Below are 25,144 nucleotides of genomic sequence, written 5' to 3' on the forward strand. Positions count from 1 at the left end.
GTTCGGGGAGTGCTGCATCGCACCGTGCGCCAGACGCCTTTGAACCAGATGGTTGTGAACGACGACGGTGGTGGCGGAGAGTTGATCAAATCATCATTCCGATCGTCCCGATCTTCATCTTTCCGAACGCAAGATGCCATCGAACTATGATGTGTTTGTGTGTGTGCAATTTTTGTTGTTGTTGTTTTTGCACTGCCCCGTTCGGTGTTATGCGGTGCTCCATGGGGATGTGGATGAAGATGCCTGCGGGTCCGGAACGAATAACTGTCTAGCAGCTGAGCAAGTCATTTGTCGCATGTGTGGCTGAAGCGTGCTGCAGACGATTACCGACATTGTACGTCACGCCGGGCGGTCTCGACGGCACGACGACCTCTGGACGTAGACGTGCGCGGAACCGGTATCAAAGGTTGGATAAAATATCTATCAAACGAATTGCGAGGACCGGGCAGCAGCAGTACCGGAGCATCCGGACGATAGGTCTCGTGAGCGCATGCCTCTTCGCAGGACTTCCTCTCGTGCCGGGGGAGGGTCGGGTCTGCTTAATCTTTCATCGCGCGGATCAGGCTCGGGTGATCCAGTCGCTCGAAGTTGGCATGGGCATGGGAAACTTGTTCGTCCACATTCTTCATTTGCGTACGGTCGGAATGGCCACGCGAAGGGGCGACACTCAAAACACATGGTCAAACACTCATACGGCAAAGCATTTTGCCACAAACCATCGACCATCGTCTCGCCCCAGGGCTTGGAACATGCGCATGCCTAAGCGTCCAAGTTCAAAGTCAAAAAGGGTTCGGACAGCGTACTATCACAGAGAGGCACGCTTGGGCTGTCAGGAGCTTCGGTTGCACAAATTAAAAGACGATTGGACCACCACCGGGGACCGGCTCCGGCGCAGGGAAACTTGTGATTACTGTGCTCGCGGAAATGGACTCCCGTGCGCACACCAAATGGCTATTAAAACGTTGTTTATCGATTGTCGAGCAATGGAGCAATCGCGTCACGTGTGCGTGTGCGGCGGCGTGTCAAGAGCCTATAGGGTCCGGGCTAAGGTCGCTGACAACGGAACGGAAACGCAAGTCAGCACTAATTTCTCTTCCGCGCACCGTTGATTAAGGACAGCAGACAGTGGGAGCGAGAGAGAGCGAGAGAAGCAAGACAAAAATAAAACATTAACATTACCCACCGAATGGGTCTCCTTCCGTCTAAGATCGAACTAGCGGTGACCATACTCTGATCGGGCACAAGACAAATTCGTCCGACGCTGGGGAACCGGGCCCGGTGCGGAACGGATGGACCCATAATCGGCAAACACGGTTAACCTTCGCCAGGCGAATAACGCAAGGTCCAGCGTTTGGCTATTAAAATTAATTTAAAGGTGAAATTTTGCGCTTCCCTCCAGGCTCGGGGGGGAGCTCGGAGCTTCGAGAGAAATTGGAGCGATTAGTCGTCACTTTCGAATTGGGGTCTTGGGTCTTTTGTGTGTGTATATGTTTTTGTTGCTCTATAGAGCAACAGTTCCGCCATGTGTTGAGGGAGGTTGGTCAAGGCTGGCAAAAAATGGCGATAGTGCAAAGTCGGTGAAAACATAGAAATTGTTGAATTTGGATAATTAGTATAATTAATTAATTTGCATGAAAATATTTTGAATTGTTATTGCATGAAAAATAAACAACACTTGACAACACTACGAGCAGAGAGTATAAACCAGACGCCAATGTAAGAAAAGTGAACTAGAGTAATTGAATTATGTACAAATCTGACGGTTGAATAAACATTACAAAAGCAACTTCCAAACGCATAACACATATTCAATTATCCGCTCCAGTTTTAGAAATTCCCAAATATCACAAGTTTCCTCCCTTCACGACCGGTGTAATTTATACATTTGGTCCTTCGAACCGGATCGGTGAAAGGAAGCATTACGTGCAGTGAAACTTGCAGCAGGACACTACGTGTTCACAGATTTGGGAATAAACGGCACTACGTACCGTTTATGTACAGTGGTGATTCAAAGTGTGATATTTCTCCGTTTAAATCCGTTGTGTTTATCATAACCTTTGGTTGCCCCGCTATCACGGGCAAAGGAGACGTTTGTGAAGTGTTCGTGAAGATTACATCGTGTCACGAACAAGGAACAGAAAAGCGAGTTGTGTAGTTCGATCGGAACGCGTAAGAAAACCGACGCCACCCACGCCATTTCAAATTTGGCACCCATAACTGCAACGACACCCATTGCGTTTTCAAATTTGCGCCATTCGAAATTTGGTTTTGCGTACAAGTTGCATCCAAGTTACAGTGAGATTATCCTACGCGCCAAAAATTCAAAGAGAAAATGGCGAAACAATTAAAAACGTTTCAACTGAAAAAACGCCAAGCTGCCGAGCTAATTAAAACCGTGGAACAGTTCACCAGTGAATATACCGATGATAGAGTGAGTGAAGTATCAGTGTGTCTAGACCAGCTGGAAAGGTATTACGAAGATTTTCTCCAGGCAAGCGCGAAAGTTTCGGAGCTAGATGAGGATGGGGCGGAAACGTATGTGGCGGAACGTTGCGAAATGGACACGCGTTACCGACGCGTGAAGGGTTTCCTTCTACGAAGGCAACCCTCGAACCCGGGTGTGAGTGATTCGGTGTTGATCGCGAATTCAACGATGAATACTACGGGACGATCGAGTGCTGTGAATGTGCGTCTGCCGAAAATCGAATTACCTACGTTTGATGGTGATTCTACCAAGTGGCTTACTTTCCGGGACCGATTTGTAGCTATGATTGATTCTTCCGCGGACATTCCTAACATCATGAAGCTGCAATATCTGCTGTCGTCGTTAAAGGGTGATGCTGGATTGCTCTTCGAGCATACCACCTTAACAGCAGATAATTACGACGTGACGTGGACTGCCTTGCTGAAGCGATACGACAACCCGCGTACGCTTGTTCGCGAGTACTACCGGAAAATTCATCACCTACCGACAGTGAGCCGTGAAAGGGTGGATGAATTGGCGCAGCTCGTGGATGAATTCACGCGGCACGTGAACGGGCTGAAGAAACTCGACGAGCCCGTTGAGTACTGGGATACGCCGCTCGCCAACCTCTTGCTGATGAAACTGGACACGGCGACCATCTTGGCTTGGGAAAACCATTCAGCACAGCACACGAAAGATAAGTACAAGGAGTTAGTAGATTTCCTTCATAGTCGTGTCCGAATCCTTAAGTCAACGCGTGAGTTTTCCCATACTGAACTAAATACGAGAATGGTGGCCGGTAGCAAAAAAATATTCGAACATAGACCAAGGTTGGTGGGTAACACAGCGACGGCAGGAAGAGCAATACCGCATATGTCAGCGCCACAGCCACCACAACCACCGTGCATTTTTGGTTGCACGGAGGCTCACCATTTGCGGGTTTGTCCGGAATTCGCAAATAAGGACGTACCTCAACGGCGGGAAATCGCAACACGAGAACGGCTGTGTTGGAATTGCCTGAATCGTCATCACCAAGTGAGGGATTGCCGCTCGTCGTACCGGTGCACTACGTGCAAGGCACGACATCATTCACTACTACATGTGAATTCAGCGGTGACCATGGCTGCGCAATCCGATGAGGAAATGGTTCTTCTGGAAACGGTCCTTCTCCAGCTCGTGGATGATCACGGCAACACGTATGATGCGCGGGCACTTCTCGATTCGGGATCGATGTGCAATTTCGTTTCCGAAACCATGGCGCAGCGATTGCTGACACCATTTTCAAAGGTAGACGTTGCCATATCTGGTATAGGGCAACAGATGCAGCACGTCAAGGGTTCCATTACAGCGGCCGTTCAATCGAAAGGGGCTGACTTCTCTACAACAATGGAATTCCTTGTACTAAAGACTCCGTCGGCAGATCTTCCAACCACACCGATAAACGTAGAGTCGTGGTTCCTCCCGAATATAAAGTTGGCTGATCCTACTTTCCACGTCCCCGGAAAGGTAGATGTGGTTATTGGCGGAGATACATTTTGGGAACTACACACTGGAAGGAAGCGGTCACTGGGCGAAGGAAAACCATGGTTGTTGGAGACACCGTTTGGATGGGCGATCTCTGGGAATACTTCCCGTTGTTCTGGGCCCAATTTGCGGTTGTGTCACCTGGCAACCAATGAAGGTGACATTGCAGCTTCGCTACAACGGTTCTGGGAGGCTGAGAGCATTTTAGAAGGCCCTGCGTTGTCTTTGGAAGAAGACCTGTGTGAGAAGTATTATGCTTCCACGACTACGCGAAATGCTCAAGGTCGCTATGTCGTATCGTTGCCGCGAAATGCCAAACCGGAGAAAGTCCTGGGTTTGTCAAGGGATATAGCAGATCGGCGTTTGTTGGGAGTTGAACGGCGGCTAAAGGCCAATCCTGTAATGGAAAAGGAGTATAAAAGGTTCATGGTAGAATACGAGCAGTTGGGACACATGGTGAAACTCACCGAACCTGTCGACGATAGTGAGCCGCACTGCTACATCCCTCATCATGCCGTGATTAAGGAGTCGTGTTCTTCAACCAAGGTTCGTGTTGTTTTCGATGCATCCTGCAAAACAACATCGGGCTACTCCTTGAACGACACTTTACTCATTGGCCCAACGGTACAAGATGATCTGCTCACAATCATCTTGCGATTCAGGAAGCATTCTGTCGCATTAGTGGCAGACGTGGAGAAGATGTACAGGCAGATCCTGCATTATGATAAAGATCGAAAACTGCTACGCATTCGATATCGGGAACGTTCAACCGAACCAATAGCAACGTATGAGCTACAAACGGTGACCTACGGTACCGCATCAGCTCCGTTCTTGGCCACTCGTACGTTGCAACAAATCGCGCATGACAACAAACAGGAGTACCCCAAAGCCGTAGACCCGGTTCTGCATGATTTTTATGTGGATGACTTGCTGACTGGTGCAGCAAGTGTTTCAGAAGCCATCGAGACACGTAAACAGATATCATCGATGTTGGAATCAGCGGGCTTCTCACTAAAGAAATGGGCGTCGAACATACCGGCTGCGCTTGATGGTGTTCCAAGCGCCGATTTGGCCATCAAATCAGTTCTAGACTGGCAAGAAGACCAAGCAGTCTCAACACTGGGCTTGGTTTGGGAACCATCCAACGATATGTTTCGGTTTCGGGTGGATTTGCCAACCCCTGCAGAAGAGCTGACACGATGCCTGGTGTTATCATACACGGCCAGAATCTTCGATCCTCTTGGTCTGTTGGGACCAACGGTGATACTCGCCAAGATGTTCCTGCAACGCCTATGGGGATTGAAGCACGAGGGGAAGACGCTGGACTGGAATCGTCCGCTACCAGCGGAGATTCAGGAAGAGTGGAGGAGGTTCCACTCAACGCTCTATGTGTTACGCGAACTGCGAGTACCTCGATTGGTGGCACATAGCAATCCGGAAAGGCTGCAGCTGCATCTCTTCGCGGATGCATCTCAAGGAGCCTATGGAGCATGTTGTTACGTACGCTCGGATTCGACACGGGGCTCGACGGTTAGATTGCTAGCGGCTAAGTCCAAGGTGGTGTCCCTCTCAAACACACATTCCATCGCCAGATTAGAACTGTGTGCAGCACGGCTAGCAGTACACCTGTTCCAGAAGGTGATTCGAGCACTCAACGTTTCATCGTCGACGGTTATCTGTTGGACAGATTCCATGACCGTCATGCATTGGCTCAAATCATCACCTCGTCGATGGAAGCCGTTCGTCGCCAACAGGGTGGCGCAAATACAAGAGGAGACCCGAATTTCATGCTGGCGTCATGTTCCTGGTAGCGATAACCCGGCGGATGATATATCGCGTGGGTTGAGGCCCGAAGAGTTACTGCAGTGCGAGCGATGGTGGCAGGGGCCACGTTGGTTGTCCTACGGACAGGAAGAGTGGCCGGTGGAACCAGTACTCGCGAAAGAGAACGAGACGGACATCGAGGAGCGGTTAGCGGTGTCCAAAATAGTCATCACCTCTACGACGTGTGACTTTAGCAACACACTTTTCGCACGTTATTCCTCGTACGGCAAGTTGCGAAGGGTTGTTGCTTATTGCTTGCGAATCCTCTCCAACCTCAGGGCGAGCAAGTCAACGTCGATCAACAGCGTCAAGCGGAATACGGACATGAAGACGCTATTGAGTTCCGTTCCACCGCTTACAGCGGCGGAGTTGCAGGATGCGGAACTGAGGTTGTGTCAACGGGCACAACATGATTCGTTTGCGGAGGAGATGGACGACCTGAAACGAGGAAAGCTGGTGAGCGGAAGGTCGAGACTAAAGTGGTTGTCTCCATACCTCGACCCAAAGGGTGTGTTACGCGTCGGTGGCCGGCTTGGTAACGCCAACATACCAGAGTCAACCAAACATCCGATTGTCCTCGCTGCATCACATCGGCTGTCGACACTACTGGTCGAGAACACTCATCATCAAAAGATGCACGCGGGGCCACAATTCATGTTAGCAACAATCCGGCAGAAGTTTTGGTTGATTGGGGGCCGAAACTTAGCAAAGAGCGTGTACCATCGATGCCACACATGCTTTCGGAACAAGCCAACGCTGGTGAAACAGGCGGTAGCTGATTTGCCTAAGTCACGAGTGACACCAACGCGACCGTTTGCCGTCAGCGGCGTCGACTACTGTGGGCCGTTTTTGTTAAAGTCGACCGTCCGCAACCGAAGCCCAACGAAGGCATACATCGCGATATTCGTATGTTTCGCGACAAGGGCAGTCCATATCGAGCTGGTGAGTGATCTCACATCGACTGCTTTTCTATCAGCACTACGTCGCTTTGTCGCGAGACGTGGTAAAGTAGCCGAATTGCATTCGGACAATGCAACGACGTTCAAGGGCGCGGCACACGAGTTGCATCGCATCTATAGGATGCTGAAAATCGATGAGGGTGATAGGAGAGCGATCTTTGATTGGTGCGCAGAGAACGAACTGGTATGGAAGTTTATCCCCCCGCGTGCGCCTCATTTTGGAGGACTTTGGGAAGCGGCAGTTAAGTCCGCTAAAAGGCATCTGTTAAAGACGATAGGAGTTAGAAGTGTGACGCAAGAAAATATGCTTACCCTTCTGGCACAAGTTGAGCTTTGTTTAAATTCGCGTCCATTGATACCAATATCAGATGAGCCAACAGATTTGGAAGCACTAACCCCGGGCCATTTCTTGATAGGGAGTAGCATGCAGGCGGTACCACAAGTAGATCTTAGCAAGATTTCTCCGAACCGTTTGAAGGAGTACCAATTAGTGCAAAGGCAGATGCAAGAGATTTGGGCACGGTGGTACCCAGAATATCTACAGCAGCTACAGGCCAGGGCAAAGCACGCGAACAATACACCGGTGAAGCTAGAAGTGAACCAATTAGTGATCGTGAAAGAAGACAATACCCCACCTGCAGTTTGGCCAAAAGGGCGAATAACAGCTTTGCACCCAGGAAAAGACGGTGTAGTGAGAGTAGTAACTCTACGAGTGGGCACAGGAAAAGAAATTGTTCGAGCCGTCAGCAGAATCGCGTTACTACCCAATCCAATCGAACAGAGAGGTTAGAGCGGAAGAAGGATACACGTGGGAAATAGTAAACAACAGTTGTTGACATTTGGAACGTCAAGTCAAGTTAAGTTTACACGTCGATCACATAGTTTCATGCATTTAAAAGAATTCTCTTTTGGTGGCCGGAATGTTGAATTTGGATAATTAGTATAATTAATTAATTTGCATGAAAATATTTTGAATTGTTATTGCATGAAAAATAAACAACACTTGACAACACTACGAGCAGAGAGTATAAACCAGACGCCAATGTAAGAAAAGTGAACTAGAGTAATTGAATTATGTACAAATCTGACGGTTGAATAAACATTACAAAAGCAACTTCCAAACGCATAACACATATTCAATTATCCGCTCCAGTTTTAGAAATTCCCAAATATCACAAGTTTCCTCCCTTCACGACCGGTGTAATTTATACAGAAATGTTTGCTCTTTAGCATTGTACCTTTCCCAAAGGCAGCTTGCGACAGTGGGCTAAATATCCAGCGGAGGTTGTATATGCGTGGTGAAGACTAATTGTGAATGGACATCCGAAAAAGGGTGCACACTTGCCATGGGGGGGGTATGGTCAGTGGCCTGTGGCCATCACTGTCACGTTTTGAAAATCGAAAGGAAATTGGGACACACGTGCTGATTCCGTTGGACAGTTCTGTGGGTTCGATTTTATGTTAGGGATAGCTCGTTATGCGTTATGGCGAATGTCTGCACCACTCATATGGATGAAGGTCTCGTATATGTACCCTTTTATTATTGTTTGCTTTTATAGCATCGGTACCGGGACACAAAACATAATATTTATTGTTATGTTGGGAACGAGTACAGCATCCAGTAAATTTTTATATTGCAGTCCCTTTCTTAACCTTTCGTTTATGTTATTTTGTGTCAAATTACATTACGTTTCTTTTAAAAAAATTCTAACATTTCTATGACTTTGTTGGCAAACAGCTATAATTACCTCTTGTTTGTTTAGTCTTCTTCAGGGCTGTTTTGAATAAGACTCCTCTTTCTCTTTATTATACTATGATAAAGATACAATTTTAATCTTTTTTTTTTGTTTAAAAAATACACTTAGTAGATATCAATTTTTTGAGTTGAAATCAATTGATACCACTTCAGCTATTAATCTTTTTAATTCTCTCAAAAGTAAGTAATCATCTTTCCTGTTTTTGTTACATCGTCTTTTTCTTTCTGTTTTTTTGTGACTTGATTTTACCAGTAGCTGGAACGTCAGTTTCAAAAATAAATGGGTGTACAAAATTAGCTCTAAAGAATTTAAATTCAACAACAAAAAATTTGAATTGTGCCTGGAAAATAGTAAAAGCAATAATTGTCCTCTGCAACTTAAATAAACACCCGAGAGAAATTCGAGCAATTTGATTTCTTCGTAGCGTTTGTAGTCATTGCAAAACTAAACCTCTCCGAGCAGACAACAATGCAAGCGGTTGAAGTGCTTTAGCGCATAGCGCAAGGTCAGCAAGAAATGCACCTAATATTTGTGCCAACCCAAGCCTCATGTTCGGTATTTAACAAACCACCGCACAAAGAATGCCCATTCAGCGATTCTACTCACGTTTTTCTAGCTCATGATACCCATACCTTTGGTCGACCCGTTTGGCAACAATTTCACGAAACAAAACACCAGAATAACTCGGTTTCTCAAGTGGCGTTTTCACAGCACACACACAGCAGGGGTGTTTTTGTTCTAACGTTCTTCCATGAAGAAACGCAAAGCTTTTGTACGGTGTGGTGTAAGCTCCGGAACCAATAGAACGGGGCTTCGGAAGCCGCGAAAAGTCATGTGCAGCAGGTGCAACTAAAAACTGCATACGAACAACCGTAGCAACGGTTTTGCAAGTGCTGCGTGTGTATCAGGAAGAAAAACAGTGCAGTGAGGTATGTGTGTAGCTCGATCCCACGTGGAAGTCTAATTAGTTAAATCTGAAGTGTAACACGCAACACACACTCACACCATTTGAGGGCGACCTTTGTACTGAGGCTGTGAAGCTATCGTCAGGTGAGGGTTTCTAGATCGATGGCCGGTGGGAAACTTCGTGTTGAGTGCTCACCACGTGAAGTTGGACACTGTGGCAATTGTGCCTAACGAATACACTTTATCACACTATCAATGATGCACTACAGGGTTGAGTTGTTTGTGTAGATTGCTTTATCTTTAACCATTTATCATTCAGCTGATCGGGGATGGAGATTGAAAAAAAAAGGAGAAGACAACACAGCTACAATGCAACGCCTTCCCTTTATCTCCCAGAACAAAATTGCAGTGGAACCCTTGCCTGCGTAGGTTATGATAGTGTGCTCGCAAAACTATAGCGTCATCAATGTTTGAATCATTATTTGATCACCTACTGTTATCGTGTGGCAGTCGCACAACCCTACCTTAACTTTGCATCATTGTTTACCGTGTGTTTGTGGGACGGTTTTCATTTGAGGAGGGATTGTATTATGCAAACATTTTCCATTTCTCACTTGAACGAGGAGGCGTTACAGAGCTTAGCTAATATGACATTAACCTGCTCATTAAACGTCTTGTTAGCTCCAATTATTAGGTCAAATATGGGTTGAGCATAATGAAAGTGCAGTATACACAGAAAATTCCACTTTCGCTCCAGAACATTCCTGAAATAGAAACCTATCATTCGAAATCCAAAATAATATTTATTCCGATACTCCCATACCCAAACAATCGCCCCAAAGACAACAGAACGTGCAATCGATCGAAACGGCGATATGGCAAAAGCGAAGATGCTTCGGTACTTAATGATACCACCGTCCTCCGTTGGATGGCCGTCGGGAGCCGTTCGCAATGCTATTAGAGCGATAAGCGATCGAGCTCGAGCAATCAAACCCGGACGACCGCTATCCTTCAATCACACTGTCATCACTGTCATTGCGCTGATTGCGGCCGTACGGTGCGTCGTGTCCGCCTGCTGCTTGACATGCATTTTTAAACGAGTCCGGTTAGGCGGCGTAACGATAATGGTGAGCAGGCAGCCAGCAGCCCGATTGCTCCGGTGCTACCGAGAGTGAAACCTTCAACTCTCCATAATGTTAGCTTACTTTATTACATTGGAAAGTGTGATCGATAATTTAGAAATAAACGATTAGAAAGCGAACATCGGTACGGGGCTGCAAAAGGGTAATCGTGCAAATGTTCCGATTTGCTGCATTGCACTTTTAATGTGTGAATAGATTAGTAACTGTGATGATGTGGGTAAAACAATTAGCTTTTTAGGCTCGTTTAGTGTACTTTTAAAATACATTAAATTATAGAAATGGAAATAGATTAAAAAATATGATTTTCAAAAAACAATTAGTTAGCTACAAATTGTTTTCAATAGATCTGAGGGGCGACACGATGGTGAGGTACTAGGTCTTCATACGGCAGAACCGGGGTTTAAATCGCATCCGGACCGTTCCCCCGTAGTGACGTCTGACTATCCAACTACGTGGTATCATTAAGTCTAGTAAGTCAGAAATGGCAAGCATGACCCAAGAGGTCGTTAGGCCAAAGAAGAAAAAGAAGATCTGAGCTTTGTTGGGTTATATTAGCTTCTTTACCATTTTTATCTTTTATGTGTAACCTCATCCAGAATTTTCACGGAAGAATCATAATTATAATGGTTATTTTGATATCGTCTTTGTGGGCACTGCCAACCAAGACCAACCACTGTCATTTCGGTATTCCTCGTCCTAAATTGCCCATAGCGGGATAATCAATCCTGAGTACCAGGAAGGATGCGGAGAAGATTTTATATCACCCAGTGTTTGTTAGCAAAATTAGTTTTGTAAGAGTTTAGCAGAAATTTCTAAATTTGTCTAATTTGTTCTGCTTTCTTGGCCTAAAGACCACATAGGTCATGCCTGCCATTTCTGGCTTACTAGACTTATTGATACCGCATAGTTGGATAGTCAGTCCTCAGTATGGGAGAACGGCCCAGCTGGGATTTGAACCCTGGGTCACCCCAATTTGTACTAGAATCTCCTATGCCTTGGTTTACCCTGCAATGAATTCTTGGATAATACACTCACCTTAACGCGTGCCCATTAATTGATCGAGTATGCTCTACTCTCAATCCCTGACAGGATTAGAGCATGCCGATAGATGGATAGATGGATTAATTTACGCGACAGTAACCCTCTAGCATCAGGTTGCGACTAAAATGTAAATGAATCACTTAACGACACATGCCCGTCAGCGATAGCATCGCGTTAACATTTATCCTCCACACACCGCACTCGACGCCCGGTGGGTGGTAGACCTGAATGTTTGCCCAGCCTAACCTTACCCCCATCCGGGTATGCTGTGGAAAAGATTAACGTCACTGGCTCGGGTTGGCTCGCAGCAGTTGCGCCCCCCTTTACATCAACCACTGTATTAAGATCGATGCCATTCAGACGCTATCATTTGAACGCGTTCAAGTGTTGCTGGCATGTTGGTGGTGCTTCTTCCGCAACGATACCATTCCGGGTAATTGTTTCGTGTACAGGTGTATTTTATCACCATTTGCTAACTGATGGGCGGTGGTGGGCACGTGATGATGCAAATATTTGATGATCGGTGTGCGATAAAGTTTATCAACGGTTTTTTTTTTATCTAGCTTGGTGTGGAACACACCGTGGGATGGTATCAAAATAATGATTTCATGGTTAGTGTTTAACGTGTTGCACCAGGGTAAACTCACCAATCGTTGGAGTGTGTGAGGTTGTAAAGTTTAGGTCAAAACACGGCTACAGATAACTTAACTCGGGCAGGTACTCGTTATGTGTGTAAAAAGGGTGATAAGTAAGTAAAAAATTAATTGCTGCCATCGATAGTTTGCGAAAAATCGTGCGATGCAAATGAAATGAGCCGCTTTCGCTGAGACGATAATCACTCGGCATCGATTTTTACACGCTCGTTACCCAAACGAAAACTGATTTTTCCATCTGGGCTGTTTTTGTTTTCTTCTGTGAATTCTCGTTATCAACGGTAGTCGTGTGCGCAAAATGTGGAAAATTAATATTGATCAAATCAAATTTCGGACAAGCGATAGGCTTGGCTCTCGTGCTAGTGTTTGAAGGGTTTACAACAGATTTCACGTAAAATGCACTCCGTTCCGTGATTAACCGTGCCGTGTCGTGATTATTCACTTCACTGTGAGATAGCCTGAGCTGAGCCTTTGGTTTTTGCTACTGGAGATTCGCTTTCCAATGTTGGCTAACGAGCAGTTGAGCTATGCTTGTAATTAAAAAGCTTTTTGTTGTCATTTGCTGCATGCAACCGTATCATAGCCTCAGAAAACGCTCCCAAGATTATAACGCGTAGCGATATTATAATCTGTTGAAGGTAATTTATTTCGTATACGCTTCTTATAGATTTAGTTTTTTACGTTTTTTTTCTATCCGCAGTAAAATGAGGAAAATGCTATGAAAATCCACTATGGGAATCTCCAGTATATCATGTCGGGGGGAAAAACTTCACATTTACTTTAATAATCGTGAGCTTCATTTACTTTGGGAATTAAAAACAAAATGGTAAAAGCCATGTTAGACCAGCCGTCCTGCGAGCGGCCCTGTGCCGGTGATAGTAGCTACAGCCGGGCCTAGAAAACTAGAACACTTTTAATACAGCATAAGCTCCATCGAGTGAAGTGAGCAATAAATATGCAAATGGAGAAAATTTTATACGTACAAAAACCAGAGAACCGGAAGCAAGAACCTCTTCTGTGTTTCGTTACAAGAGGGATTGTAAAGTCTCTGTTCCCGGGTGTTTCTGGGCGCAAATGAACTGGCACCGATGGAAGATGGTGGGGGAAAAGGATGCCCGAGATACTTAGAAGCAATAAAAGTCGAGCTGTTAGTGGGCGAGACTGTATCGTTTATGTTTCGCCTTTACCGAGTCGTGGCAAACTTGCGCTAACTTCCAGTTTTTTTTTCTTCCTTTTACTATTCATGCCAGACGGAAGCTGCGGAAAAGTATGATGTGATGACGAATGACGATAGCTGCTCCACATCAGATGTCTGCACCGCGTTGATGGGAACCGGAGCGGATGGGGATAAGGTGAGACGGCAGCGAAGTATGCAGAGAGAACAGCGCGGCGAACCGAAGGACGAGAATACGCTGCGACGGCTAGACAATGGGCAGGTACGGCGCAAACAGCGTCCCTGCAGCAGCAGCACCTCCATTGTGCTGGACGGTGGGGTAATCGGTCCGAAGACTCACCTGAAGCTAGTCAGCCAGGAGCTGGAATGGGAGCGGAAGTTTCGTGACGATCAGCTGTCCCGCATACTGAAGGCACTGATTGCCTTCGAAACGCGGCTCAAGAACGAACAGAGCCGCATTAAGCAGCAGCTGTACGAGAAGGATGACGTTATCAATCGGCAGAACTGCACCATTAATCGTATGAAGCGGAAGCTGGCTGCGGATGAAGCGACGACACCGGGCGGCAGCGATGGCGAGGAACCGACCGCACCGAGCGTCGACGAGGTGGCTCAGTATTGTCCGAAGTGTCGTAAAAACTACTACCGGCTCGAGTGTCGTACAAGCGGAACGCAAACATTCGAGTACTGTCGGGACGATGGAGCGGAGAGTGTTAATACGGGTAGGTAGTTGCACTACCGGCGGGTAGGAGTACCATTTGAGTGCATTTATGGAAAAGGGTTAGATAGAAAATGGTAATAAAATTTTCCCGCTTTCATCCCTTTTTTTGCAGAAAACTTATCCCTGAATAGTGTAGAGTATGCGTCATCGAGCGAGGAACAGGAGTCGTCACTGTACGTGCGGGCCAACTCGTTTAAGGATGCACGCCGCAGCCGGAAGTACACGAGCAAGCGGTCGTACCAGGGCTATCAGCGGGGACCGTCCCGAGCGAGCAGCTTTAAGAGTAATGCATCTGGCCCGGTTACCGGTACGCTGGCAAAGCTCGTCGAACGAAACGTTCGGAGTGGCGGTGTGCGGCGGCTGAGCGGACCGCGGGAAGAGGAGAGTGGCCACGAGGCGTACGTTAACATAGAACCAAATGCGCATGTGCCTAAAATAGTGATCTACGAAAATTACGAAAGCGACAAGGAAAATAAGCGGATGGATCAAAACCGACAGGAGTGCGACAACAACTACGACAACGTAGAGCCGTACTCCAACCGTATCGACTCGCTGCACGGTATCCATGGACGCAACAGTGGACGGTTTGCGAGCGATGGGCAGCAAAAGCCACAGGAAAAGAAGCAGGAGCAGCAGCAGCAGTCGCCACGAATGGATGGACACGGCGATTATCATCTGGTCGGGTCCAAGCGTAGCGATGGTAGCGAACAGATGGAGCTGGATGACGGGACCATCTTCTACGAAGCGAATGCGAGTGCCGGAAGTGTGAGCAATCAGCAAAAGTACACCGAAGGGATGGAGATGAAGCAAACGATCGAAACGAATGACGACTGGTATGCGAGCGCCAGCGATATGGAGGACTCGGATACGGCCCTCGGGAAACCGTACAGCAATGCAGCTGTCAATCCAGTGCTGGAGTGTGTCAATCAGGTAAGAGGGGATAATGAAATGGGTAGGTCGTTGCCGGTGCAAATATTTATCAAACTTGCTTCCTCTTTGGTCGTAGATACTTCTTCAACAATCGATGGATGGTTTTGGAGACAGCAACAAGGACACAGCCGGCGAGGGCACGGGTGAAGAGGAACTCTACATAAAGGCACAGCAACCTTCACCACCACCGGTAAAGGAACCGACCGCCGTTCGCTCGAAACGGGTTCACTTTTCGACCCAGAACAGTATGGTTCAGGTACCGAGGATATCGCTCCAACCGACGACATCGGTGTCCAGCCAGGGCAGTGGGTCGTCCAGCCGGAAAGATGATAAAATTTCGCCAACGTACGAAATCCAGAGCATCTACAGCAACGAGTACGAACCGATCGGGTCGGAACAGAACTCGTACTCGAACTACTACGTCGACATGGAGTCGAAGCTGGGCTCGGAGGATCGTGAACGTGAGCTGGCGGAAAAGCGAAAAACCCCTCCGGCGCTACCACCGAAACCGGCCAATCTGTTGAAGCTGCAGCAACTATCCAAGGGCAATCATCAGCAGCGGCAATTAGTGTCATCACCGGCGAAAGGACGCAGTTCCTCCGCCCAGAGCGACATTGCCGAATCGGAGCCCGACTACTGCTCCATCAGCGAAATCCAGGACTCGGTAAAGTGTGTTCAGATTGTGGCCGAAATCCACAAGGACGCGTGCGAAGACGATTACTCGATAGTGGACGAGGAGGAGAAGGAAAAGCAGCAGCAGCAGGAAGCGGTGACCCGAGGAGGCGAGCTGGAGGAAACGGGCAGCAAGAAGAGTTGTTCCTCCGAGCTGGAGGAATCGTTTGCCGACGTACCGAAACTACCGAACGTGGCGGAAATAGTGCCCCCGAAGAAGGAGCCATTAAACAAATTCATTAGCCAGGATAATTACATTACGAAGTCGTCCGGCAGCAGTACAAGCAAGGCGAGCCATTCGAGTGCGGCTGGCGTTGCAGTGCATACGCCGAGCAAAAAGGATGGCGAGTTTCGGGAACAGTTGTCGGAGATTATAGCCGAAATCAACAAGCAGTCGCCCGCTATTCGGAATGCTTCGAAAAAACAAATCCCGGTCAAGGAACTGAGCCCGGCTTTTCGAGGCGTTAGTCAAATACCGAGCGTAACGTTTCAGTCAAAGTTGAAACCGGTGGATAAGTTGAGTTTCCTTTCGAAAACGTCCACAACAGGTATGGCCGGATCGATACCTAGCTTAAGCCACAATACACCGAAGTTTTCCTCCAGCTCGATCGCACGACCCTCCATTAAGCCGTCCATGCTGAAGTCGTCCCTCTCGACGAAGGCTCTCTCGAGTACGAATCTCACGCTTGGCAGTGGCATCAATCCGTTCGGCAGTCCGGTGAAATCGGTCTCGTACATTCCAAACTTGAAGTCACCCAGTGTCAATAGCCCGCTGGCTGGCAGCGGTACCGCCAGTGCCGGTTGTTCGCCCATAAAATCGTCCTCTTCCACCGTGAAGAAGGTAGCGAGTGCTATAAACCTAGCGAACAGCTCAACCACACCTTCACAGACATCGGTTCCTGTTATTATAGCCGAGGACAGTAAGCTGCCGATACAGGCGGAATTCGATTGGTACAATTTAGATGCCGAATACGGGAAATCCAATCAACCGGACGTTATTGTGGAAGCGGATCCAAGCTCAAACGGAGAGGCTGACGGTACGGGCGACGAGGAGGAGGGGGAGGAGGAGGACAGTGCGTTGTGTGCTGAGAGTCCTTCGAAGAAGGTAGCTAAACCGGATCCTACAAACGCTGTAACAGTGAGCGGAGAGGAACGATCTTTAGCCGGTGTGACTACCACCGAGAACGGTGGTGGCAGTGAGGAATGTGAGGAAGAAGAGATGGAGAACGTGGAGTACAATTTGGACGAAGAGTACAAGAGCCTGGGACCAATCGTGCCACCGCCGGACATTATACAGAAAAGCGTTCCCCACCCACCGATAACTCCACCGAAGAATGGCAAAATTCCTTACAACAGCCTGTCGTTCAAGGAGCTGATGCAGCTTAACGAAACGCCTAAAATTGTGCAGGAAGCAAAGGCGGCAAAGCCCGCGAAGACGGGACCGGGTGCGGAGACCGTACCGAGTGGGAGAAATTACGAACATTTCCTGGACGATTCGGGCCTCTGCTCGAAGCCCATCATTCTGCCAAGGAAGAAGCGTGTGTACTATTCCGGACCGTTCGTATGATGGGCACCAGCTTGTTTGGAGCAGTTGGATAGCAAAGCATGGAGCGCGAAGTAATAGTTTATTTGTTGTTCGATTTGTAGGTATATACTGTCCGCTAGATCGTGCTTCGTAACGGCACGCCGTATCGGATGCAAGAAAGCGGCAGATTAGAACGATTTAATATCTTCATGCGAAACGTTTCCTAGCGAGAGAGACATGATCCCCCAGTGCATAATTGAATAAGTGAATGAGAGCAATAGGGATAAGCTTTCCTCCCGCCGAAATCGCCTTGACCCTAGACCTAGAGAGAGGTGCCAACTGTGCCAACATTTGAGTACGCTAGTTGCATTTTGCAGAACAGTGCATGATTTGCATGACAGATTGATCTTTTCCTTTTCCTGGCCGAAAAGGTTTAATGCTCGTTTCTTGTAGCGTTTGGTCCGTTTCCGTTTTATTGCAGTGCAGTCCTCGGGAGGAGGAGGAGGTGTAAATGAAGTCATAAGTGGCATGGCCGAGAGACGTTCACAGTTCATTCACGAGTTAATCGGATTGCATACCGTGGCTCATCTACCTTGGCATTTGGTGATTGAATTCTGCACCCATGTCACGTCCCATCGTTCATCGGTCGTCCGTCCGTAATCGGATGGCGTTAATTAGATCAAGTCTGCTTGGCCGCGCCCGTCCACACTTTGTCTTTCGCCGTCATAGTCGTCGTTTATGCAAATGCGGTCAAGCACGAGCCCATCGGACAGCTCCGATTAAATAGTCCCGAACGTGTCGGTTCAACCCTGACGCGTGATGGTTGCGTTAATAATGGTTCGGCTCACTGGCGTTGGGACGTGGACCGGGTGGAAATAATACGGTTAAAATATTGATGCACCAATATGAATGGAACGAAAGTGACGAACGAACCTAATTGCATACGCGCTGAATTGTTAATGCAATCATGCATATAACAGTGCAGTGGAAAAAATAGGACTGGCAACGGTAGCAACTTTAAATAGACGTCATCGTTTCGATTTTGGGAAAGGAATTTCGTTTGTGTTCAAGGATAGCTGGCGGCGTTGGCAGCGTGCGTGTGTATGAGAAAGAAAATCACTATTTACAAACAATTAGAAATTAGAGCTAATGCATTGAGCAATGGGCGACTAATGAAACACACAGCTCAACGTCTGTTCATCTGTAACGTATTCCGCGCACGATAGGGACTGGTGTATAAATGTCTAGGAAATAGCTTACATTTTTGATAGACACACAGCATATCGCAGTGGTGGAATTGGTTACTTTCCCACCCTTTACTCCCTTTACCCAGTCGTAGCCAGCTTGCCAACAGCTGTGTTCGATGGAATTAGTTTTACACGCCACCGTCTACTACCCACCAGGTCTAATGGCGGAATAATGGTTCCGCTGTTCGGTCGCAGAAAAAAGCTACACACATTCAACAATCGGAAATAAATTCTGCAGGAGAAAATATTATTTATTCGCTTACATGATAAACTGTGCTGCGGGGTTTTGCTTGATTGTGCTTGCTGTTGCATCCGAAAATATTTGATCTGCGTGATGTTACCTGTTGAACGCCAAGCGAAAGTCGTTACTTAAATACAGGGGTTTCCAAATAGTTTAGAGCTTTATCAATTAGCGTTTACTGTTTAGTTTAAAAAAGGGATAATATTTTTTAATTTGATATAGAAGAACGTCGAAGAACTGTTTAAGGTTGTATTTCCCTGTGTAGAATTACTCCGATCTAGATCAATTTATGCTTGAAACTGTAATTGATGTGTTGAAGCTAAAAAAATCTTTTTAATGCTCTAAAAAAATCAATTTAAAAGATCATAAATAATATTTCATTTGAAATATTATTTGAAATATTATTATAGCGGAGAAGCGGTCTGATTGGGATGGGAAGATAGATCGGCGCCGTTATCGCCTCTGCCACCGGACCACCCCGATTATTGAGAGATGGAAGTATTAAGAGAAGGTCTTTGTAACGTCTACAAAATACAGAGGCAGTATATATATATACAAATCAGAATGGTTTTGAAAATCTGCTTATAAAGAAAAGAATGAGAAGCCTTCGTGAAGAGCTGACTGCGAGATTCAAACTGTAGTCGATTTTCACCACACATGTGCATTGCATTATTTTCGGTGCCTTTTTCCAGGACAATTATCCAGATCACAAGGGGAGCACGATTATGGCTAGCTAATGTATAAAGAGCGTCAAGATCTCTCAAGTCATCAAATTTGAGTTTATATATTTATTTTACGGAAAGTTCCGTGCGGTCTCATTTATGCCAGAAGTTTTAGTTTTTGGAAGCTTGTTTAGTTATAATGCTTGCTAGTTTACAGCTTAAAATCAAAGAATCAGATATTTGAAGGGAGATTGAGAAAAAATTATTTGAAAGACCATTTGCCAATTCGAAACCTCTCCTCGTGATCTTCAGTTCCCCGCAGTAACGATATCAGTGTCATGACCCATCGACACTGAGACCCCCACCGTAAAGGTTTGGAAACCCCTGGTTTAATGCATTTTAGATATATCCCTTTCATTTCCTGCATTTCCTGGCAGCTTCCCGATATGAAGCTTCTCTGCAAAAAGTACCCACTCTATCGCCAGTCGATGTGAAAATTCATTATCTTGCGCTTTGTGCTTTCCTTCTGTGCGTCTTTAAATGGATTAAACATTACATTCCCAGGCCCGGCGTCAGTGTCTGTATGTCATTACTTTCCACTCTATCAACCCTACCCTACGAAAGGGGAGCCCTAGCTGCAGCGAAGGCGCGTTCGAAGGCTAAAGGCCACGGTGAGTTGATGAGTGATGGCGGTTTCATTTTCCGCAAGCGTCGCACGCTGCGCTCGCGGATGCCGGCGGGAATTTCGTTGGACGTGTTAATGAGAAGTTGATTTGCAGACAATCACCACCGGGCAGGCGCTAAGACGCAGACGTGTTCCGGCTGATATACGGCAGCTTTTTGCTTTTCGGTTCCTTATTATTTTGTGCTGCCAACACCTCGGCACCTTTGGAGCGGGATGGGGGTTGTCCGTATGGGAGTGTGATGTATCTTTCCCCGCGGGCTGCACGCGTGTAGGTAGAAGGTGAAAGTTGGTGCACGGTAAATGCCAACAAACCGGGGCGCACGCCCTCGCTGTATGCAAACCATTATGTTTGGGAGCAGAGCGAAAAGGCGGCTGATGAATCCTCGTTTGTAGCAGTTTTATTTCATTTGGCTGGTCGCTTTGTATGGTTATCGCCGTTTTTGTTTTGCCGCCAGCTTGACTATTGCATCCACTTAATTATGCATTTGCAGCCCCGGAGTCACCCGATGCTGTTTTGATAGTGGGCTTTTAAAATAGTTCGTTTGTTGGCAATTTGTGTCGGGTGGGTTTTTTTTCAGTTCACACGAGCGGTTTTTAAGTGCCATTTTACCGAATGCATTTGTTCGTTCGTTCGTGCAATGTAAAGCTCGTGGTTGATTTAAATTTGTATAAATCATAATTCTTTCCGCCCCGCAGCGGTGTAGGGTGCAGCTAATTACAATTAAGCTGCAGTAAATGGTGAAAAGTGAAAGGTCTGGGAGGGGTCTGTTTGAGTCCGGAATTGTACAAAACAACGCGACCCTTGCTAGAATGTTGCAAATACTCGATGAATAAGCGTAGCATGTGCACTGAGCTCCCATTAATTGCAGCAGAGTAAATACATCGTGTGGAGGGCAGCACACGTGATTTGTTGTCAATTTGGAATTTGAATTCGCACAGAAATCGCACAACAAAGCGCATCGAACCGGGGGGGATAATCTGGTTTCATTTATTCAAAAACTGATCAATTTAATGCTTCCCTTTTGCCTTTTTAATCCCTTTGCCACTCGCATTATTCCGCTTCGGTTGTGCGCGAGAATGATTTTATGCCTCATTTTACAGATTGCTCCCATTCTGTGGTGCTCTTTGTCGATTAAACGACATGTGCTGTGTTGAATGCTTTCAGCGAGCTTAATCTCTGCCGTGCTGTGCATTAGCGTATGCTCGGGATGAGTTAAAAATGTTGAATCGTTCGGGAATACTCTATCTATGAGACTACCACCATCTACTGTGGATCTGAAATTTGCATGGTCCGTTCTGAAAATGGCCCACTCTATCGGATGGTTATCAGCGCGGTGAAGCTCTTTCAACGTGCACTCCAAGTGATGCACTCGATGCTGTGTCGATGATGGTGATGCTGCTGGACGTATGCTAACACTTTGGGTTGTTTTGAAACGAAATTTATTCTATAACATGACGGGTTGCGTGTGCCCGATGGCCTGCTCGATGCACAATTGCATCGTATTCAAATGAAACGGTGCAAGGTTTTTGTGTAAAATGTGAAGCAGCGGCAAGTGGTGCTCGGGCAGCGGGGCAAACAAGAATCGTTTGCCGTGAGGCCAATGGAAGTCGACTGTTTGGAACAATTACAGCTAATGCATATATTTATGATAATAGAGCTGGTATGGGTGGCCTTACGCTGTGTTGATTCAATTGACTTTCAATGGTGTTTACTCGCTGTGGAAAATGTTATCGTCGGTGGGTGAGTTGTACCACAGTGATACAACTATTTGGCAGTGAAGTTACAGTTTTGATCCTTTTAAGGTTTGACTCCATGTCGGAGGGACCATACATAAAATATTTGAAATGGTTTAGAACCAGCCTTTGAGAGCTTGATAAATTCTATTTTTTTTTCAGATGATTCGCGGTCTTTGAGAAAATGTTAAGCATGTATTTTTCACCAACATCGACTATATTGCCAGCGCTGTCTTTCTTCATTGCAGAGATGCTCTTTCTCGGACATTGGCTTTCCAACAATTGCATGCAGACTAAATGCTTCCTATTGGGAAATAAGAAATCAACTTGGATGTCCTAAGGGCAAGGTGGTCAGAAGCAACTGAGAGAGCATATAGAGTAAGATTTTGAAGATACTCGTATATCTACTTCATCTCCCCATCTACTTCACGGCTTGAAACATACTATCTCAACAGAGCAGCTTAGTTTTCTTTCTGATAGATCTATCGAGACCTTCTCTGCTAGCTTCTTGAACGATTGCTATTCATGTTTCGATGATGGTGGCCAAGTTGCCTTAATGTATATTAATTTCCATGCTGCTTTTGGCTGCGTTAGCCGCCATCTTCTTTGCTCAAAATTAATGAAATACGATATTTATTTTAATTTATTATAGTACAATTGATTTCTAGCTTTATTACCGACCGTCGTACGGTTGTTGATATAGGCGCCTACTAATCGGTTCGCGAACAACTCAGTTTATCCTTAGGAAAGCGTTCTAGGTCCTTTGCTATTTATCATACATGCATTCCCCAATGAACGATTACGATTTTATAAGGTCCAACTTTAGAGCTTTTGTTTATTTCCGAACCTATAATTGTAAATTATAAACTCTTACTGCAATTTAGATACCCATTTGGAAGTTAAAATAACAATTAAACATCTCAAAAACTTTTGTTTTATTTGTCAGGAATGGCCTGGCCGTATTGTTAGCTCAAAACTAATTTAAGATTCAATGTACGCTAGCTGAGTGTTATCTAGAGGTCTTTGTATCGGATGATGATTCGTTTTTCCGTACAAGATTTTATATCATCAAAGACACGCAAAGAGAAAAAGTTGAAATTGAAATAGTAAAAAAAAAGCTTAAACATTCATCAACAACAACATGTCTATAAGAACCCAAGACAACTGGTTGTGTTACTACAGCTTGTAGATCTACAGTTTTAAATAAATTTCACCTATCAAGAAAAGAATGTGGAAATCTTATGTATGAATGACAAAAATTCATTCTATATTTAATCATTACAATATCGTGTCTTAACATGATTATACTTTCAGCACATCTAGAAACTTCTAGCTACCTGTGTCACCCATCCATTTTTTTCCATTGTCACATTTCCACCTACCCATTGGATTAAGATGTAACCTGCGAACTGTTTTTCAGAATTTAGATGAAAGAATTTTTGGGCACACCACCAGCAGCACCCAATTATATGCTGCCTTCGTTTCGGCATCCATCCTTCGTTGCTTTCAGATTGTGAGATCCGCGAATTCGCTTCGTGCTGGCATAAATATGTCGCCCGAGTGACAATAAAATCGTCTCGCTGGTCCCTCAAACTTGCGCTCTGCGAAGGGAAGCTTAATGGAAGTTCATTTGTTTCAATCAGCCATCACCGAACGCCGATTCCTTGAGGACTGGTCCGCCCACCCAAGCTTCCACCTCTCAATGTCCTATCCACTATATTTCGGAACACAGTAAATAGGAGACCGAATACTTACACCGGCTGATTACGGTTCAGGCTCCGGGTCGGTTTGCTGCAGATGAAAGCTTAATCTTGCGCAAATAACTACCACTCGGTTCGTTGACGTTGCTGGTGGTGGTTTTTCTGCCGCCAATTTTCCCCCTAGGACGAAGACACCGGATAAACGTGAAGGTGCTCATCCACTTCCAGACCCGGGAAGGTGAATCCACCACCTTCACCATGCGGCGGATGATTGGACTGGATTTGGGTCATTGAAACCGAGGCCATCGTGACAATTGCATTGGCCAATACACGGAACGGCCGCGTCGTGAACACCGTCGATAGGCCCGGAGAGTGCTCACCAAAGTTTTGCGCTTTCCTGTCACGTTGTCGGCACGTGACGTCCTTTCCGTGGCAAAATTCATCGGCAGTTTATTTTTATTGCGCTTCTTCCATTTAAAGTTTCGTTCTTTTCGCTTGTTTGTTTGAACAGTCGATTCCATCCGTGGTTAGGTTTTCTTCGTGATGCTGCTGCTGCTGCTACACTTTGCATTTACATGAGAAGTAAATTAAAATGAAAAAGAATGTCATTTTTTAAGTGTTTTCTGCTGAATTTGGGATATTTATGTACTCGGCCCGGCGGTGGTGATTCGGCATGGGCCTATGCGTTCAATGACCATTGCGGAGCATGAGCGGCTTCTTCGGACGGAAGGTCATCGGATCGTCCAAACCGGTGCAGCTGGTGTCTTTGCGTTGTGGCTGCATGTGATGCATACCTTGCGTTGCATCATTCTACGCATTGCACTCGTTTCATCATCCAGCGCGGTAAGTGGTTGAGTGGCAAATTATAACATTTTGTACTGTGTGTGTGTGTGTGTGTGTGTGTGTGTGTGTTTTTTTGTCAATTTTTCCCATCACAACCAGCGCTCTCGCATCTCGAAATTTGCGTCTCACACTGGCGCTAATGTGCAACGGCATTTGCAACGGTATTGACCTTTTTTTGCCTCCCATTTCTTCTCGGCAGTCGGGAACTGGGGCACCATTTGACCGGCCGTTGTTTGTGAATTCCAGTCCCATGAACTAACCGCTTAATATCAGTCCGCGGGTACGGTCGCAAGGGTCGCAGCACACAGTCACAGTGAAAATAAAGAAGTCGTGTTTACGACCACGGATACGACGCTCGGGAGTCGGGCAGGTGAGATCGGATGAAGCGGTGGGGAGTCAGGCTGTCCGTGTTTTGAGACCCGGCCAGCGAATGCAAAAACAAAATGTGTATCATTATTTCAATGCTCAGCATCAGAAAAGGTGAACGGTTGGCGTAGCGTGGTCACACAAAACGGCGCCACTGCAAAATGTCAGCCCGAATGTGATCGTGGTGACTTTATCGGTTCGATGTCCGCTGGCAGTAAACAAATACCATCGCGGTACGCCTGGCCTGGCCTGGCTAAATCAAGATCAAGGTGCCTAATGCGGGTCGACATTTTGGCGCAGTCCACGGTTTGGGTTGTTTGGACTTTTGTAATTATTCATATTATTCATAAACTACATAAAGGTGGGTTTTGTCAAAG

General features: G+C 46.3%; 1 protein-coding gene and 1 long non-coding RNA gene across 7 annotated transcripts in view; one reads left to right on the forward strand and one right to left on the reverse strand.

Moving 5' to 3' along the window:
* The window catches only part of LOC118513584, a 47,778-nt gene extending 28,971 nt beyond the window's left edge, over positions 1 to 18,807 (forward strand). For 2 of the 6 annotated variants that reach the window (XM_036059548.1, XM_036059547.1), the window contains exons 3-5: positions 13,521 to 14,163; positions 14,275 to 15,092; positions 15,169 to 18,807. In XM_036059548.1, the coding sequence (XP_035915441.1) occupies positions 13,521 to 14,163; positions 14,275 to 15,092; positions 15,169 to 17,331 (3,624 nt within the window). In that variant the 3' untranslated portion in view covers positions 17,332 to 18,807. Of the gene's footprint in view, positions 1 to 9,245; positions 9,579 to 12,221; positions 12,366 to 13,520; positions 14,164 to 14,274; positions 15,093 to 15,168 lie in introns of those variants that run through there. The other 4 variants (XM_036059551.1, XM_036059550.1, XM_036059549.1 and 1 more) reach the window with 4 other exon arrangements.
* Positions 4,247 to 7,788, reverse strand: LOC118513592. The gene is made up of 3 exons (XR_004906489.1): positions 6,308 to 7,788; positions 4,456 to 6,250; positions 4,247 to 4,385 (listed from the first exon to the last, which is right to left on the reverse strand). It is a non-coding gene; the product is annotated as an uncharacterized LOC118513592 (long non-coding RNA).
* Positions 18,808 to 25,144: the final 6,337 nt, after the last annotated feature.

The sequence above is a fragment of the Anopheles stephensi genome, chromosome 3 (genome assembly GCF_013141755.1).
Source record: "Anopheles stephensi strain Indian chromosome 3, UCI_ANSTEP_V1.0, whole genome shotgun sequence".
Classification (NCBI taxonomy): Eukaryota; Metazoa; Arthropoda; class Insecta; order Diptera; family Culicidae; genus Anopheles; species Anopheles stephensi.